This window comes from Petaurus breviceps, unplaced genomic scaffold (genome assembly GCF_028583685.1).
Source record: "Petaurus breviceps papuanus isolate PSGF00001 unplaced genomic scaffold, PetGlider_PUasm1.0 80, whole genome shotgun sequence".
NCBI classification, from domain to species: Eukaryota; Metazoa; Chordata; class Mammalia; order Diprotodontia; family Petauridae; genus Petaurus; species Petaurus breviceps.
In genome coordinates this window covers 21,172,323-21,187,073 of record NW_027186540.1, presented here as the reverse complement: position 1 = coordinate 21,187,073, position 14,751 = coordinate 21,172,323, and the positions used below count along the sequence as shown (strand labels likewise).

General features: G+C 38.9%; 2 protein-coding genes across 2 annotated transcripts in view; one reads left to right on the top strand and one right to left on the bottom strand.

The window, feature by feature from the left end:
* The window catches only part of LOC138175977 (F-box and leucine-rich repeat protein 13-like), a 205,099-nt gene that overhangs the window by 30,638 nt on the left and 159,710 nt on the right, over window positions 1-14,751 (top strand). The window lies entirely within an intron of this gene.
* Window positions 1-14,751, bottom strand: part of LOC138176045 (leucine-rich repeat-containing protein 17) — a 57,231-nt gene that overhangs the window by 21,814 nt on the left and 20,666 nt on the right. Inside the window, exon 2 of the mRNA XM_069106785.1 lies at window positions 10,140-11,044. Within this exon, the coding sequence (XP_068962886.1) occupies window positions 10,140-10,911 (772 nt within the window). The 5' untranslated portion in view covers window positions 10,912-11,044. The remainder of the gene's footprint in view (window positions 1-10,139; window positions 11,045-14,751) is intronic.

The following is a 14,751-nucleotide window of genomic DNA, read 5'->3' as shown; positions in this document are numbered from 1 at the left end:
GACTTATTCCAGGACAGCTGGAAAAAGGCTAACTCACCTTATGGGTGTTTGTAGGAATAATTACTATATGTGTCAATGTATGTTTTGGCCTTTGGACAGAAAGTAAGGTGAAGATGAAAAAGTGGGATGAAGCAAGAGGAACATGTTACACATTTAGATAATAATAATAATAATAATCCTATTTTGTGACCTTGCTCAAGCCCTCCTTTTCCAGGAATCCGCTGATTGCTTTGGCCCACAGTGAATTCTCCCTTTTCCTATCTCTTCTACCACACGATCACGCACTCATTTTGGTATGTAAACATGTGCAACCTTGTTCTTCTCCTTGCTTAAATATTGTGTAAGTGCATTATCTCCCCAGTGTGATGACAAGATGCTTGAGTATATGTTTTATATCTCTTTGCAGCCTCCACAGCATCTAAATACACCAGTATTCATGTAGAAGCATAGAAAACCTCAGAGACCATCTAATCAAATCTCCTTATTTTACTGATGAAGAAATAAGGCTTAGAAAGATTATAACTAGCACTTAACAAATACTTGTTGAATTAAATTAAGTTAAAACAAGGAAATCAAAGTAAATCAAGAGGATATAACTGGGGGATTCTATTAATAATCTTATCGCTGTGTTCCAGGGTGAAGGATAATTCACATTTATATACTGTTTTGGGTTTACAAAGTACATTTTCCTCCCTAGAACTTTCCCCTGTGAGGTAGACAAGGCAAACCTTATATTTCCATTTTACATATAAGGAAACAGACTGAGAGAGGCTAATTAACTTGCCCATGATAATAACTATGAGAGCCAGGTTTTGAATATAGGCTTTCTAGTTTCACAATCTCATCAGCATTTTGTTCTTGATTACATATTAGAAAACTCATTTGAACATCGACTCAAATCAGGTAATAGCTTACAGAGCCTTGGGTTTGATACCCTTTTTTTCCCCCTATTCAGTGTTTTAAAAACATGGATGTTGGGAGAAGTAAGTGGAGATATTAGTGAGCGTGAAGAAGAATGGGGAGTGACCGAGTAACCCAGATCTAAATCAGTCATTTATTTCCTTGGAATTCTAGCAGACATAAAGTGAACATCTCCAAGACCATCTTACTGCATACCCATGAAGGAGAAGAGTCAAGTTTCTTGGTTGTTTTCTCATAGCCTGGTTGTGTTTACAATGTGAATGCCATGATGGGTACTGCCTAGCCTATGAAATTTTTAAAATCTCTAATTGGTAATTACTACAATATGCTTGTGTTATGAATATCCATCTCTTTTATCGGTTAATTCTGACTTTTAAAACTAGCAATGGATTAAAGTTTTGAGACTGATTTCTTTAAAAAAATGGTAATGTTAGAATTTAGAGATTGTTGACTATGCATTTATGTACGAATCTGACTAAAAGTTTTCTATTTCTTCTGTGACCCATAGAGACAAAAATTAGTGTACAGCTGTTTCTGTCATTTTTGTTTAGACAGGCAGCCTTTGAGGGCAAGAACAGATTCACCATATGAAATAAAAGTGGTTGCATTCTGGAAGAAAGGAGTAGGGAATGTTCAAGAAAAAAACCAAGGGCAGAATTGACTTTGGGAAAGAAATGAACCGTGGATAAGAAAGACAGAGCAGGGAGATAATTTCTTCCATGGTTGTCTAGTTTCTGAATATAGTGTGGTCCAGGTTCAGACGTTTTCTATTTTACATAAAGTGGTCCTTTTCTCATTTTATTAACAGAAAACAGATCTTCTCTCTATCTACTGTCATGTCTCATTCTGGGAGCAACAACAAAGGCAAAACTCTTCCTGGCACGTAGAGGACAGGCACACAGTAACAGCAGTGATTGTTTTTTCTTTTTTTCTCCTAACACAATGAAAAATAGTATCATGACATTCAAATTCTCACATAAGTGTCACCAAAGGGAATCTTAATAAATGCAGGAACCCTAATTATAAATCACAATAAGATATATATTCTATGAGACGATTTTATAGCCATATTATGGTGTATTATAGTGTAGAACTCTACACATTTTGACTACTGGGAAGTTAACCTACCAGCTTTCCTAGTATACCCTGTTACTTGAAGTTCATGAGTTAAGTATATTTGAGTTTGACTTTCTGGGTCAATGGCAAAACACTTTAATAAATTGAGAGGAAATCCAGAATTGCTATTTGCCAAGTCACCCTGTGATTGCCCACCCAGTGATGTAAGAGATTGTGCACTGGTCACAGACAGTTATAGGAAACAAATCTAGGCATGTGTCTGTGACCTCGCTAGCCCTGGCATTACCTCTCAAGGTCACAGTGAATGGAATGGAATTTGAGCCCTGTTGTCCAGCTAAATGCTGTCATGGTTCAGGCTGCCTGAATTTGTACTTGTGGTCCTCAATCTATCACTTAGGAGTGGAAAAAGCCCTAGCAACCATTTTCCTTACACTTTGCCCTTATCCCACAAGAAAAAGAGCCCCGTTAGAATATGCAGGGAATATGGTGCCACTTTTAGGAGACATTACGTGGTCTGGTTTCAATTACATATCGTAAGTTATTAATCCATGCCAAAAACAAAACATAGATTAAAAAAAGAAGAGTAAAAAATATGTTTGAACTGCAAGGAAGTAAACAGCTGTGTGGTACTGTGCTTTGTGTGTGAGAAGAGCAAAACCACTGCCGGCTGTCTCCTCAGCAACCTGGACCTTTCCCAGTTTTCTCTTACTTATCTGCCTCCTACTCTGCTTTATTTTTGTGGCTTTGTATTTCTGAGTTTGCCTTCTATTTTGTCTTGCTGAGATTATTATCTGATCAATGTTTAGCTTGTTATTACTGTGACCTGGTCCCTGGCACAACCTCTCACAATGTGGCTTGCCAAGTATTTATTGATGTATATTTATTGGTATACAGAGCAGTGTTATAGGTGCTGGTGGAGATCCAGAAATTTTATCAGGTACAGTCCCTGTTCTCATGGAACTGACAGACCCAGAAGAGGGAAGAGAACTAAACAAAGGAAAATATAATACATGTTATTCCATAGGTGTGTAGCAGAAGCTAACCCATGGAACTCCATTCATGCTTCATGGGATGGCTTCTACTACATGTGCATTAAGGAAATGAAGGAAAAAATCAACTGGAAGGTTCATGGAGGACTTCTTGGAGAAGGTAGCATTTGAATTAGCCTTGAAATGATGGGTAGGAATTTAAAACGTCTCTAAAGAGTGAAAGGTAAAGCATTCCAGGCATGGGAAATGACATGAGTAAAGGGGTGGAGCATGAGACACAAGGTATGTTAGGGGGAGAGAAAATAATCCAGTACATCTGGTATGTAGAATACATGGAAGAGGATTAATGTGAGACAAGGCTGGGAAAGTAGACTGGTATCAGAGGGTATATGGCCTTGAATACCAGGTAAAGGAATTTGAACTTTACTAAGGAAGCAATAACAAGTCACTAACGATTTTTAGATAGAAGAATAACATGATTCTTTGTGCAAGAAAGATTACTCTGGCAGCAATATGAAGAACAAATTGAACAGGGGAGAACATGAATGTGGAAACACCAGCTAGGAGCCTATTATCTAGGTGGGTGGTCATAAAGGCCTGCACCAGAGCAGTCTCAGTGGGAATAGATACATGGTTTGTGTTGATTCACAACATGGCTTGTCCACAGCCAATGAAGGTCTGGGATGCTGCCATATGAGCTGAAGTTGGACTCTTTTTCTGTCTCTCTCTCTCTCTCTCTCTCTCTCTCTCTCTCTCTCTCTCTCTCTCCTTCAATCTCTATATACTTATTCCTCATCTGTTGTCTTTAAAAAATGACCACATCTCTCACATCCTTTAAAAAAAGACCCACTAAGCCTATTGTGCTGTCAGATAGTGTCCTATTTCTCTTCTCCCTTGTTCAGCTAAACTCCTTGGAAAAGCTATCCATACTTGGTGTTTTCACCTCCTTTTCTCTCATTTTTCTCTAAACCTTGTGTAATTTGGTTTCATACCTTATCATTTAACTGAAGCTGCTTCTGCCAAAGTTACCAATAATTTATTTGCCAAATTTAATGACTTTTTCTCCATCCATGTTTATCTCTCTGCAATAATGGAGCACCACTGACTACCTTTTCCTTGATACTATCTCCTTGGCAGGGTCTCATGCCTCTGCTCTCTCTTGGTTCTCCTCCCACCTGGCTGAGATCCTTCTCCTTCTCCTTTGTTGCATCTTTCCTCATGTTATACCTACTGTCATTGTTTTCCAAAGTTGTATCCTAGATCTTCTCTTTTCTCTCTGTACTCACTCAGATCTAATCAGCTCCCATGGAGCTCAGTTCATCTTTGTAAAGATAATTCACAAATCTACATATCTAGTCCTAGTATTTCTCCTGAGCTATAGACCCACATTGCCTCCTGCCCACTAGACATTTTGAACTGGGTGCCACATCAGCAACTCAAACTCAGCATATCCAGAATACAACCCATATCATTTCCCCTAAACCTCTCCAGTACAAACTTCCCTATTGCTGCCAAGGGCACTGCCTTCCTTCCTTTCACCCAGTTTATAACCTTAGTGACATCCTTTGCAGTTTGCTAACCTTGAAGCTCCATATAAACACTATCTATCATCATTGTTATGGTTGTTATCATTGTTACCTGCTGGTGGGAATCTAGATAGACAGTATTTTCATGTACTCCTGGGATGCTGACCAGCATGATGATGGTCCAGCCATTCTGCAAGCTAGAGAAATACTAGGTGCTAGAGAGAGAAAATGGAAATTCCAAATCATGACAGAGGCTGGCAAGGAGTATAGATGGACTCATGACATTTTGATGTCATGCTCAGGTTGGGGACCCCAGTGTTGATAAGAAAATGGTAGTTCCTGAGCTTGGCAAGACCCAATCATTACTTCATTCTGACCTTTTTTTTCCCTGATTCTGCATTTCTGTCCCCAGATCTTTGCATGTCTCAAAGGTGTCCTCATCAGATTAAGTACAATCTATGTGAAACCTTTCTTTATTCCTCTAGCTATTAGTGACTTTCCCCAAAAAATTACCTTGTATTTATTTTTATATTCTTGTAAATGTACATTTTGTCTGTGTTGATAGAATATAAGATCCTTGAGAGGAGAGACATTTTAGTCTTTTCAGTCTGAGTGCCTAGCACATATTAGGTGATCACTGATGCCTCACTGACTTAACTCAAGCACCCAAAGACATTTTGCTAGATACCTGTGACTGTGGTCCTCATTCAGCTTTGAGTAGTACCTCAAATTCACTCTTATTTTAGATCTTTCAAGGCATAAGCGTTTCTGCCCCCATGGTAGAAACCTACACATCCAGTATTAGATTGGGAGCTGTTTCCTTAGAAGTCATTCCCCTCTTCATCTTGTGCTGACCTTGTTCTTCCTTCTTCCACAAATTATCCTTGACTTAAAAGAACTACATCTGGGAGAAGAATCTAATTAAGAATCTAATTATACTCTAGATCCAATTTGATACTTAGAGTTATTATCCAGAGTAGGGTTCTTAACCTGAGGTCTAAGGATAGATTTTAGGGGGTCCATGGACTTGGGTGAGAAAAATTACATCTTTATTTTCATTATCTCCTGCAAAAAGCCTTTCATGTACCCCTTAATGCTAGTACCTTCTCTTAGAGATTACTTTTAATTTATTCTGTATATATCTCTTTTATATATAGTTGTTTATGTGTTGTCTTCTCCATTAGATTGTAAGCTCTTTGGGGGCAGGGACTGTTTTCGTCTTTCTTTGTATCTGTCTGGAACATATTAGGTGCTTAATAAATGTTTGCTGACTTGCCGCAAGTAACCTCTAACTGAAATTGAGCATTTCTTCCAATTATTTAAAAACTTTATTGTGAGAAGGGGTTCATAGGTTTTACTAGAAGAGGTCCATGACTCAAAAAAAGTAAGAATCCCTGCTCTAGAGGGAGCCCAGCAACCTGTTGTTGGCATCAACTAGAAGAACATTGGACAGCTCTGAACCATCCACAAACTCAACAAATGTCAGAATCACTGAGCATTATTTTTTAGATTTGTTTTTTTTTATTTTTACCATCTTCTAGATCCCAGGGTATTGCATTTATTGTGTAGGTGTTGTTTTGTAGAAACCAGAATACAGATAACCAGAAGAGCGATCACCAACTGCAAAGACATCTGCAGATGGAAAACTGTGTAACAACTCAACCTTGCTCATTCCTCCTATGATTCATCTACCAGAAGGCAGTCACACATGTCCATGTTTCGTGCTAGTACTATTCATCTGCTGGAAGCAAGAGTGGGGGGGAAGGTGAGAGGCTACATTTCTGATAGCTTTGTGCATGTTCATTCCTGTTCCTCTGCCCACCCCCACCTGTCCACCCAGGAAAATCCTAATGAATGATGGGCCATGTGTGCTCTGACATCCTGGCTACTGGTTGTCAGAACCTCATAAAAACAATTACTCAGGAGTTTTCTTGACCACACTTGCCACATGACATTCAGTTGATATGTGTATTTTGTAAAGTGGATGCCTGAGCCACAGATCACACGAAAAAAATTAGCCATCTTGCTGCAGCTTATACTGATGATAAAATATTGGGACCCTTAATTTAACTGCCAGGCTTCAGACCTCGTAGAAATCTTCCAGAATGAATATTGCACCAAACTCAAGCTTTGAGGACTGGAAAATAATGATAGAATGAATGATGGTGTAGTGTCTAAGCTATAAGAAGCAAATAGCCTGTACTATATTAATCAGAATGTCAAGGAAGACAGGGTGTGGTCAGTACATTGCTCTAGCTTAAAAGATGGCACTGTGGGCAAGAACAATGACTCCCCTTTGGTCTTGGGTGGCAATAATGTTAGACTTCATGGTGGACCTGTCACCCATCCATGAGCATGATTCTGTCTTTAAGGCCAGTGATATCCTGTTAGCCATCTTGCCACTGAGCCCTTAGGACTTCCAAGTCTCTCCATCTGCTTTCTTGTATGTGTTGTCACTCCTGTTTAAGAGTATGAGCTCTTGGGGTGGCTAGGTGGCGCAGTGAACAGAGCACTGGCCCTGGAGTCAGGAGGACCTGAGTTCAATCTGACCTCAGACACTTAACACTTACTAGCCATGTGACCTTGGGCAAGTCACTTAACCCCAATTGCCTACCAAAAAGCCAAAAAAAGAGTATGAGCTCTTTGAAGGCAATGACTGTCTCCATTTTTCTATTTGTATCCTCAGGAATTAGTATAATGATTGGTATATAATAAACTCTTAATAAAGGCTTTCTCACTTCATTCATTCAGTTCATTCACTCATTCATCCAAGAGAGATCATTTTATTTCCGCCACTGGACTTTTCAGTACTTTTAAGCCTAGTTGCCTGTGTCTCAGAGAGATTTTTCAGGCTGCATAGTTTCCCTTAACCTCCAACAAGGGCCCTTAGTTTATAGTGTTCTTCTGAACTTCACTATTCACTATTCTTAAGTAAAAGTTTACCTTTCTGTTGCTTATAGCCTTCAGTTTGATTGGAGGATTGAATCTGGAACAGTATCATAAGTGCTATTTTTTATATTATAAAAATCACCTTGTTTGCACGGCTTCCCATGGCAGAATTCTCCCATAAGAGCACAGTTGACTCATCTACCTAAAATACTTCTTTACACATGAACTGTGGTTCCCTCCCCTGGTTTTTCCCCGAATCCTTATTCCACACTGTGTTCCCTGATGATTCTACAACTATCTAAAGAGATGTAGACAGCTTCAACTGAATGCATGAAACCATTTAAGGGGCAAAAAGCCTCATATGACTCAGAACCAACCAATATCAAAACCCTGGAGAGAGCCTTTGCAAGTCAGGTCCCTAGCCTAGTTGGCTAAAGCATGAATGTGCCTTCCAAGAAGATAGTACATTAGTGATCCTGCAGCTAGCTAGTGAGGAGCATGGCATATTGATAAAGAGATACCAGCCTCTAACTGGATATATCTCATTTTCCACCAGTTTGTAAACCTACCTCAAACCAGATTTTTACCCACCAAATCCTTATTCCTTCACTCAATTTTTATGAACAAAAACTCTTGGTAAGGGAAATGTTAGACATTCTGAGGTAGTGTGATTAACTCCAATGCTTGTAGGATTGGGAAAGTTAATAGTCTGATGATAAAATATTGAGACCCTTAATTTAACTGCCAGGCTTCAGACCTTGTAGAAATCTTCCAGAATGAATATTGCACCAAACTCAAGCTTTGAAGATTGGAAAATAATGATAGAATGAATGATGGTGTGGTGTCTAAGCTATAAGGAAGCAAACAGCTGTACTATATTAATCAGAATGTCAAGGAAGACAGGGTGTGGTCAGTACATTGCTGTAGCTTAAAAGATGGTACTGTGGGCAAGAACAATGAAAATTGTCATCTTGGCAGTCTACACTTCCTTACTCAGTCCTTTCCTTCCTTTTCTGATCTTTTTCCAGTTCATTTCTTTGGCTATCTACTGTTGTCCTCATTCCCATGCTTTCTTTTTTGCTCCACTGGGACTGTTTATCATGAACCATGCTCCTGGCTCTGCCTTCCCTATGAACCAGATGAGGACATAATGTATGTACGACCCAGAAGGACTCCTAGATCACCCAAGAGTCCTGGATTACCTTTGGAAATCTACACTAGCATTCTAAAAGCATCCTGCACAGTGATAACTCATCTATACACCTCAAGACCAACAAAGCATTGTAGTAGAACTGAAAATCATAATAGGAGCCATCCAGTTGTACCCTCTCATTTTGCAGTGAACAAAGTGAAACCCCAGGGAGGTTCGGATCTGTGTCCCAGGTCACAGTGTACAGGGGAAAGACTGGAACCCAAGGCCTGTCCTTCTAGAATCACTCATAGTCCACTGAACCACACGGCCTCTTTTCTTAGAGCACCTCTAGGATACAGGCATTACTTTAGAGAGATGATATTAGAGGCCTAGAGGAGTTATGTAACTTCCCTACTGTGGCAGAGCACATGACTTGAACCCAGGCCCTCATGACTCAGGGTCCATATCATCACACCACTGTACCCGTATCATTATTTCAGTGAAGTCTCAATCTATTCTGAAAGTGAGAATCCTGCACAGTGTCCATCCAGAGGCAACTATAATTTTGTATAGCGTTATTCATAATAGCAAGGATAATAACAATAGCTCACATTTGTATAGCACTTTCAAGGTTACTCAAAACTTTGTTCACACTTTCATAAATATTGTGATATTTTGGGTAGTAAGTAGTCATTTTCAAGAAGTAGGCAATATCCTGGTTTTGTTATTATGATATATAAATTTATATTGTTAAAAGTCTTTGAATTTGAATTGCAATTTAAAAGCAGTTTTTATGCTTTCTGGCATTATAGTATGTAGCTATACTATATAATACAACATGGGAATATAGGGTATATATATATGTAGGAATAATTACAACATAGGAAAGCTAATTCCTCTAGTAAATACAACTTTATGTGGGAAGTTAAATTGGTTTTACCATTAGGATAAAAATAATAGAAAAGACATAATCACACCTGGCTTATTGTGTCACATCTCTCCTATTCTGCAGATTTTTTTTTGTCTTTAGCTTCATTTCAGCTTTCTATTGCACACTAGCTTTTCACCTTAATGGGAGTAAGTAAAGTTATTTGGGACACACATTTTGAACCCTAATTTCATTCTCTCTTTTGTTTCCATCTGAAATGGAATCACGTCTGGAAATGAAGGAATTCCTTATATGCCAGAGTTAGAATTAACACACACACACACACACACACACGCACGCACACCCCATCATGCTTTCCTTTCTGATTGTGTTTTCTCTGTCCTGACCACATTCCCCTTCCTTTCGTATTCAGTTTTGAGTGGAAAAAAGATAAAGACCATTCAAGAGAAGGAAGGAGATGTTGGAAAGAACAGGGCAGAGAGGGACCTTGAAAATCAGGACATTTCTGTCGCCTTGCTCTGTCTCCCCCCAAAGCAAAATGGCTTGCATTACTCACAACCAAATGTGGTCAGAATATATCAGGGCAAATGCCGTAGCCATGAGAGGGAGAGGAAGAAAATACAACCAGGAACTGCTGAGAGAAGATAGAAAATTCAAAGGATCACTTTTAACAGCTCTTATTAATGAAAAAGAAAAAAGAAAACCCGGGTACAAACCTTTTCTTTTGCAATCTAGCGTTTGTATGGGGAACACATAAATGTGGCAAAGGGAGGAGTCAGCCTCGGGCTTGACGACCGCAGGTCTCCCCGATACTTGAGTCTTGGGGGCCAGTTGCTCTTTTTCATCTTCATTACATAACTGCTCAGATTTTATCTGCTTCAGCTTTTGGTTTTTCAGTTCTCGTGGGCTTTCGCACTTGGCATAGTTCCCCAGATTCCTGTTCCTTGGGATTTGCAACATTGATATCAGCGTGTCCATCTCACAAGTACAGTGCCAAGGATTGTCATAGAGACGCAGATAGCTTAGAAGAGGTGTATAAATGAATACCTCCTCTGTCAGTACCTTTAGCTGGTTGTGCTGAAGTAAGAGGGTGGTAAGTCTGTTTAAACCAAAGAAAGCTTCACTCTCAATTTTGGATATATCATTCTGCTGTAAATCCAGGCTTTTCAGTTTCTTAAACTTGGAAAACATATTATTCTTCAATATACGGATTCTATTTCTTGCTAGCAGCATGTGCAATAAATCCTCAGGCCAATCAGGCAGAGTATAAACTAGTTTTCTTTCTTGACAATCTAAGTATTTTTCGTGAAGATAAGTATATACGTCACATGGAAGGCCTGGGGCATAACGCTTCACAGTGCCAGAGGCCCTCCTGCCATTGTTTGCCCTTCCATTGTGAGCTTTGCTTCTTGAACTCCCCAAATTTGTCTTCCTAAATTCAGCTGTTTTACAAAAGAAGAGGAATATTATAATGGCAACCACTTGCATCCTGACATCCAGCTGGCCTTAATTACTTTGTGTGATAGATGAAACCGTGAAAGGATTCCTTTGAAATATGAGTTTGTGTAATATTAACTAATGCAGTTCAGAAACGATGATACAGCTGGAATGTGTTGAATTCCTGGGTTAGAAAAGAAGAAGAAGATTAGAAATTATAATGACTTTTTCAGGTTTCTATATGTGAAAAGGATGTTGTAAATGCAGTGTAATTTAGTCATCACATTTGTAATAGCACACGGAAATGGTAACTTTTTCCAAAAGGAGGTTCATAATGGAGGGCCCAGAGGATCACAGATACAGAGTTGAAAGGGATTTTAGAGATCATCTAGTCTAATCCCATCATTTTACAGATGGGGAAACTGAGGCTCAGTGAAGTCATATGACTTCCCCAATTCACCTAGATACTAAGTGGCAGACTCAGGATGTGAACCCAGGTCTGATGAATCTAATATTCCATTCTCTGCTATAGCACAGCACCTCCCTCCACTTTTTTTCTCCTTGTTCATTTTGCTTATTTTTAATATTTTGTCACATCATGTCAGGAGCACATTATTTGTCACCATATCTTCTTCATCTTTTGTATGCCTCACATTAAACACATAGCAGGTATTTCATGTATACTTGTTAATCTGACCACTCCTGAGTGTGGACACAATACATTTACCACTTTACTTTTTACTAGAACTGAGAATTTCCTGAATTATTTTGTTTTACTAATTATTTCATAATTGTCATATTCAGGAAAACATTTAATGAGAGTGTCATTTTTTCTCATGAATCATCCTTGAAGAGGTTAAATAACTTTTCCAGCTCTATTATAAGCAAAGGAGACAGATGGGGGGAATTATGCAGGGCTTGAGTTTGGCATGGGATGAGTGGTAGGACAAGAGGGTAAAGGATTTGAAAGTGGAAGACAGTGTAGAGTTAAATTTGTTAACCATAAAGTCAGATTTGAAAAGGAAAGCAAGGAAAGTACTGGAAGGTACTGAGGGACGGTTTGGCATTTTGTTGGAGGAACAACCTTTTGATTGATGATGACTGGGTACAGTTTAGCCATCAAACATTAAGCAAGAAGCCCTAAGGAGTTTCTAACCCTAAGTCAGTTTGCAGCTTCTGATAGAGTTTTTGCCCTTATTAAAGACTTTAGCAAGTCATGGTTAAAAAATAGACTTAAAGCTTTAAGTCATAAATTAGCCGGAACTATTATGTTTTTTGAAGAGCTTGGTGCCTCTGGTAAAGAATATCATTTTCTGGCACAAAGGCCAATTATAGCCCAGGCTCTGAGAAAAGATAGATCTTATTTATGGGAGAAAACTGCTTGGGAGTTTATCCTCAGTCTGAAGACTGGGTATCTTAACACCATCTTTTGAAAAAGAACTTTAGCAAAAGCCTCTGGACTTTCAGCTAAAAGAAAAAGATGGCAGAGCTTACTTCTCTTATTGGAAAGAAGTACTGCAGCTAAGGCTGGTAGCCAACTCTAGAAGCTAGAAGTGGAGAGAAACTTCACAATTGTGTGTTGAGTAGAATCACGCTGTTTGTCTTTTCATGTGTAGTCTTTAGGTGTGCTTTAGGTTTATAGGTGAAATATTTTATTATTGGTTTTCTTTCTGTGTTGTTTTTATTCAGTTATGTTTGACTCTTCGTGACCTCGTGGGCACGCCAGACCCTCTTATCCTTCACTATCTCTTGAAGTCTGTCCAAGTTCATGTTTGTTGTTTCCATGACACTATCTATCCGTCTCATTCTCTGCCATCCCTCTTTCCTTTTGCCTTCAACCTTTCCCCACCTCAGGGTCTTTTCCATTGAGTCCTGTCTTCCCATTATGTGGCCAAAATATTTAAGGTTCAGCTTCAGTATTTGTTCTTACTATGCTATTTCATGAAATAACTTTAATTTGAACTAATTGTGCCCTCTGAGTGACTAATAAAAATACACGTATCAATGGGGACCTGTGAACTATAGTTTTGAGTAATTGTAGACCCCATAGAGCAGCTTGAACTTGAAATAACTTGTTTTGGAGACCCACATGAAGACTGAGAGATACCCCCAAGGTGCTACCCTAAAATTAAATTAAATTAAAATTAAACATGTGCACTAAAATGTGAAAGTGTTTCTGAAATGGCTCATGCCATCAAATACATCTTAGTTATCAATTCCCTATTAGAAATTAGTTGAAAGCCAGGTGAGAGCAATATTTTTTTATGGAAGGAGGATACAGGCTAGCTAAGTAATCAGAATCAGAAGCTTTTTGGGTGGAAAAGATTTCCAGTCTGAAATAAAGGGATACTCAAAACAAAATTTGCCTCAAAAGTAGAATACAGATACATTTGTTCATATCAAAACAGATATCAATCAAAACATTTCCTTTATCTCACCGTTATTGTGGTTTTTTATTTAATCTAGAATTGTGAACAATAGGTGCCCTTAGGAAAAATATTTTGAAATAGTGGCCTTATTCATGTTTTATAATGGGGAAGTTGTTACAGACAGTTATCCTTTGCCTTTCCTGTGAAGGAACTTATTCTCAATTGTGAATTGTCTTTCTGGTAGGTGCTCTGTGCTGTGTAGGGCATTCTCTAAAAAGGTGGCTTAAATTTACAGTAGCTTTTCTTTTCTGGATGCAGAGAAAAGGAACTAATCACAAGACATTTCTTCAATGAAAGCATAACCTCATTTACCTCAGTGTCATCAAAACTAAGGAACCAGTAAGAAAGCAGAAAAGGTCTCTGAATAAAGAAAATGTTACACAGTCCACACATTTAAATTTATGGACTTTGTATGCAGAATAGCCCCCACAGGCCCTCAGCCAGGCCTGATTTACAAATAAAGTTCAAATAAGTGAAATGATCTGATTTCCTATCCCACAGCCACCAGTCAAAAGGGGTTGTGAGGGAAGACGTTAATAATAACTATAAACATTTATTTAGTACTTTAAAGTGTACAAGGCACTGTCCTCAAACGCTCCTGGTATGTACAGGTGTTTTTATTCCCGTTTTATAGATGTGGAAACTAAAGCTCAAAGAAATTACTTGATTTACCCAGGAGTATATAGGTTTTAAATATATGACAGAAGTGCGCTGGAGTCAGCCCAAACCAGCTCTGATTGTTAAGTTCCCGCTGTTAGCATTCATATCTTGGAAATTATGAAATTACTGATTAGGGCTTGATATGTTGTCTTGTTGATTGTCTGGGCTTTGCTGTTGTTCAGTCATTCAGTCATGTTCAGCTTTTAGAGACCCCATGGACCATAGCATTACGGACCACAGCCAATACTGTCCATGGGGTTTTCATGGCAAAGATACTGGAGTAGTTTACCATTTCTCCCTCCAGCTCATTTTACAGATGGGGAAACTGAGACAAACAGGGTTAAGTGACTTGCCCAGGCTCACACAGCTAGCAGGTGTCTGAGACCAGATTTGAACTCAGGTCTTCCTGAGTCCTGGACTCGTGCTCTAGACTTAATAAAGTGTTAGTAATGAAAATTAAACTTAAAGTGTATCCTACTGTACTTTTTTTTTTCTGGAGAGAAATGATTGTTGAACATTTACCAGCCCACTCCTGTCCAGGAGTATTGGTTTTAGGATTTGAATTCACTGCTCTTTCCACCGTATTATGCAAGCTACTAATGGCAACATAATAACAGCAGTTGATCACAAGGGAGATAAGAAAACTATAAAAAGTAGGCATAAAATCTCAGAAGCCACAGTCGTCTGGAGCTGCTTAGTTCTGGGAAAGAACAGCCCCACTCAGTGACCCCATGGGTCACAGACCCTTGGGCACCTCAGAGTGACTGCAAAGAATCTTTGAATTCATATTGATGGGGTGCTT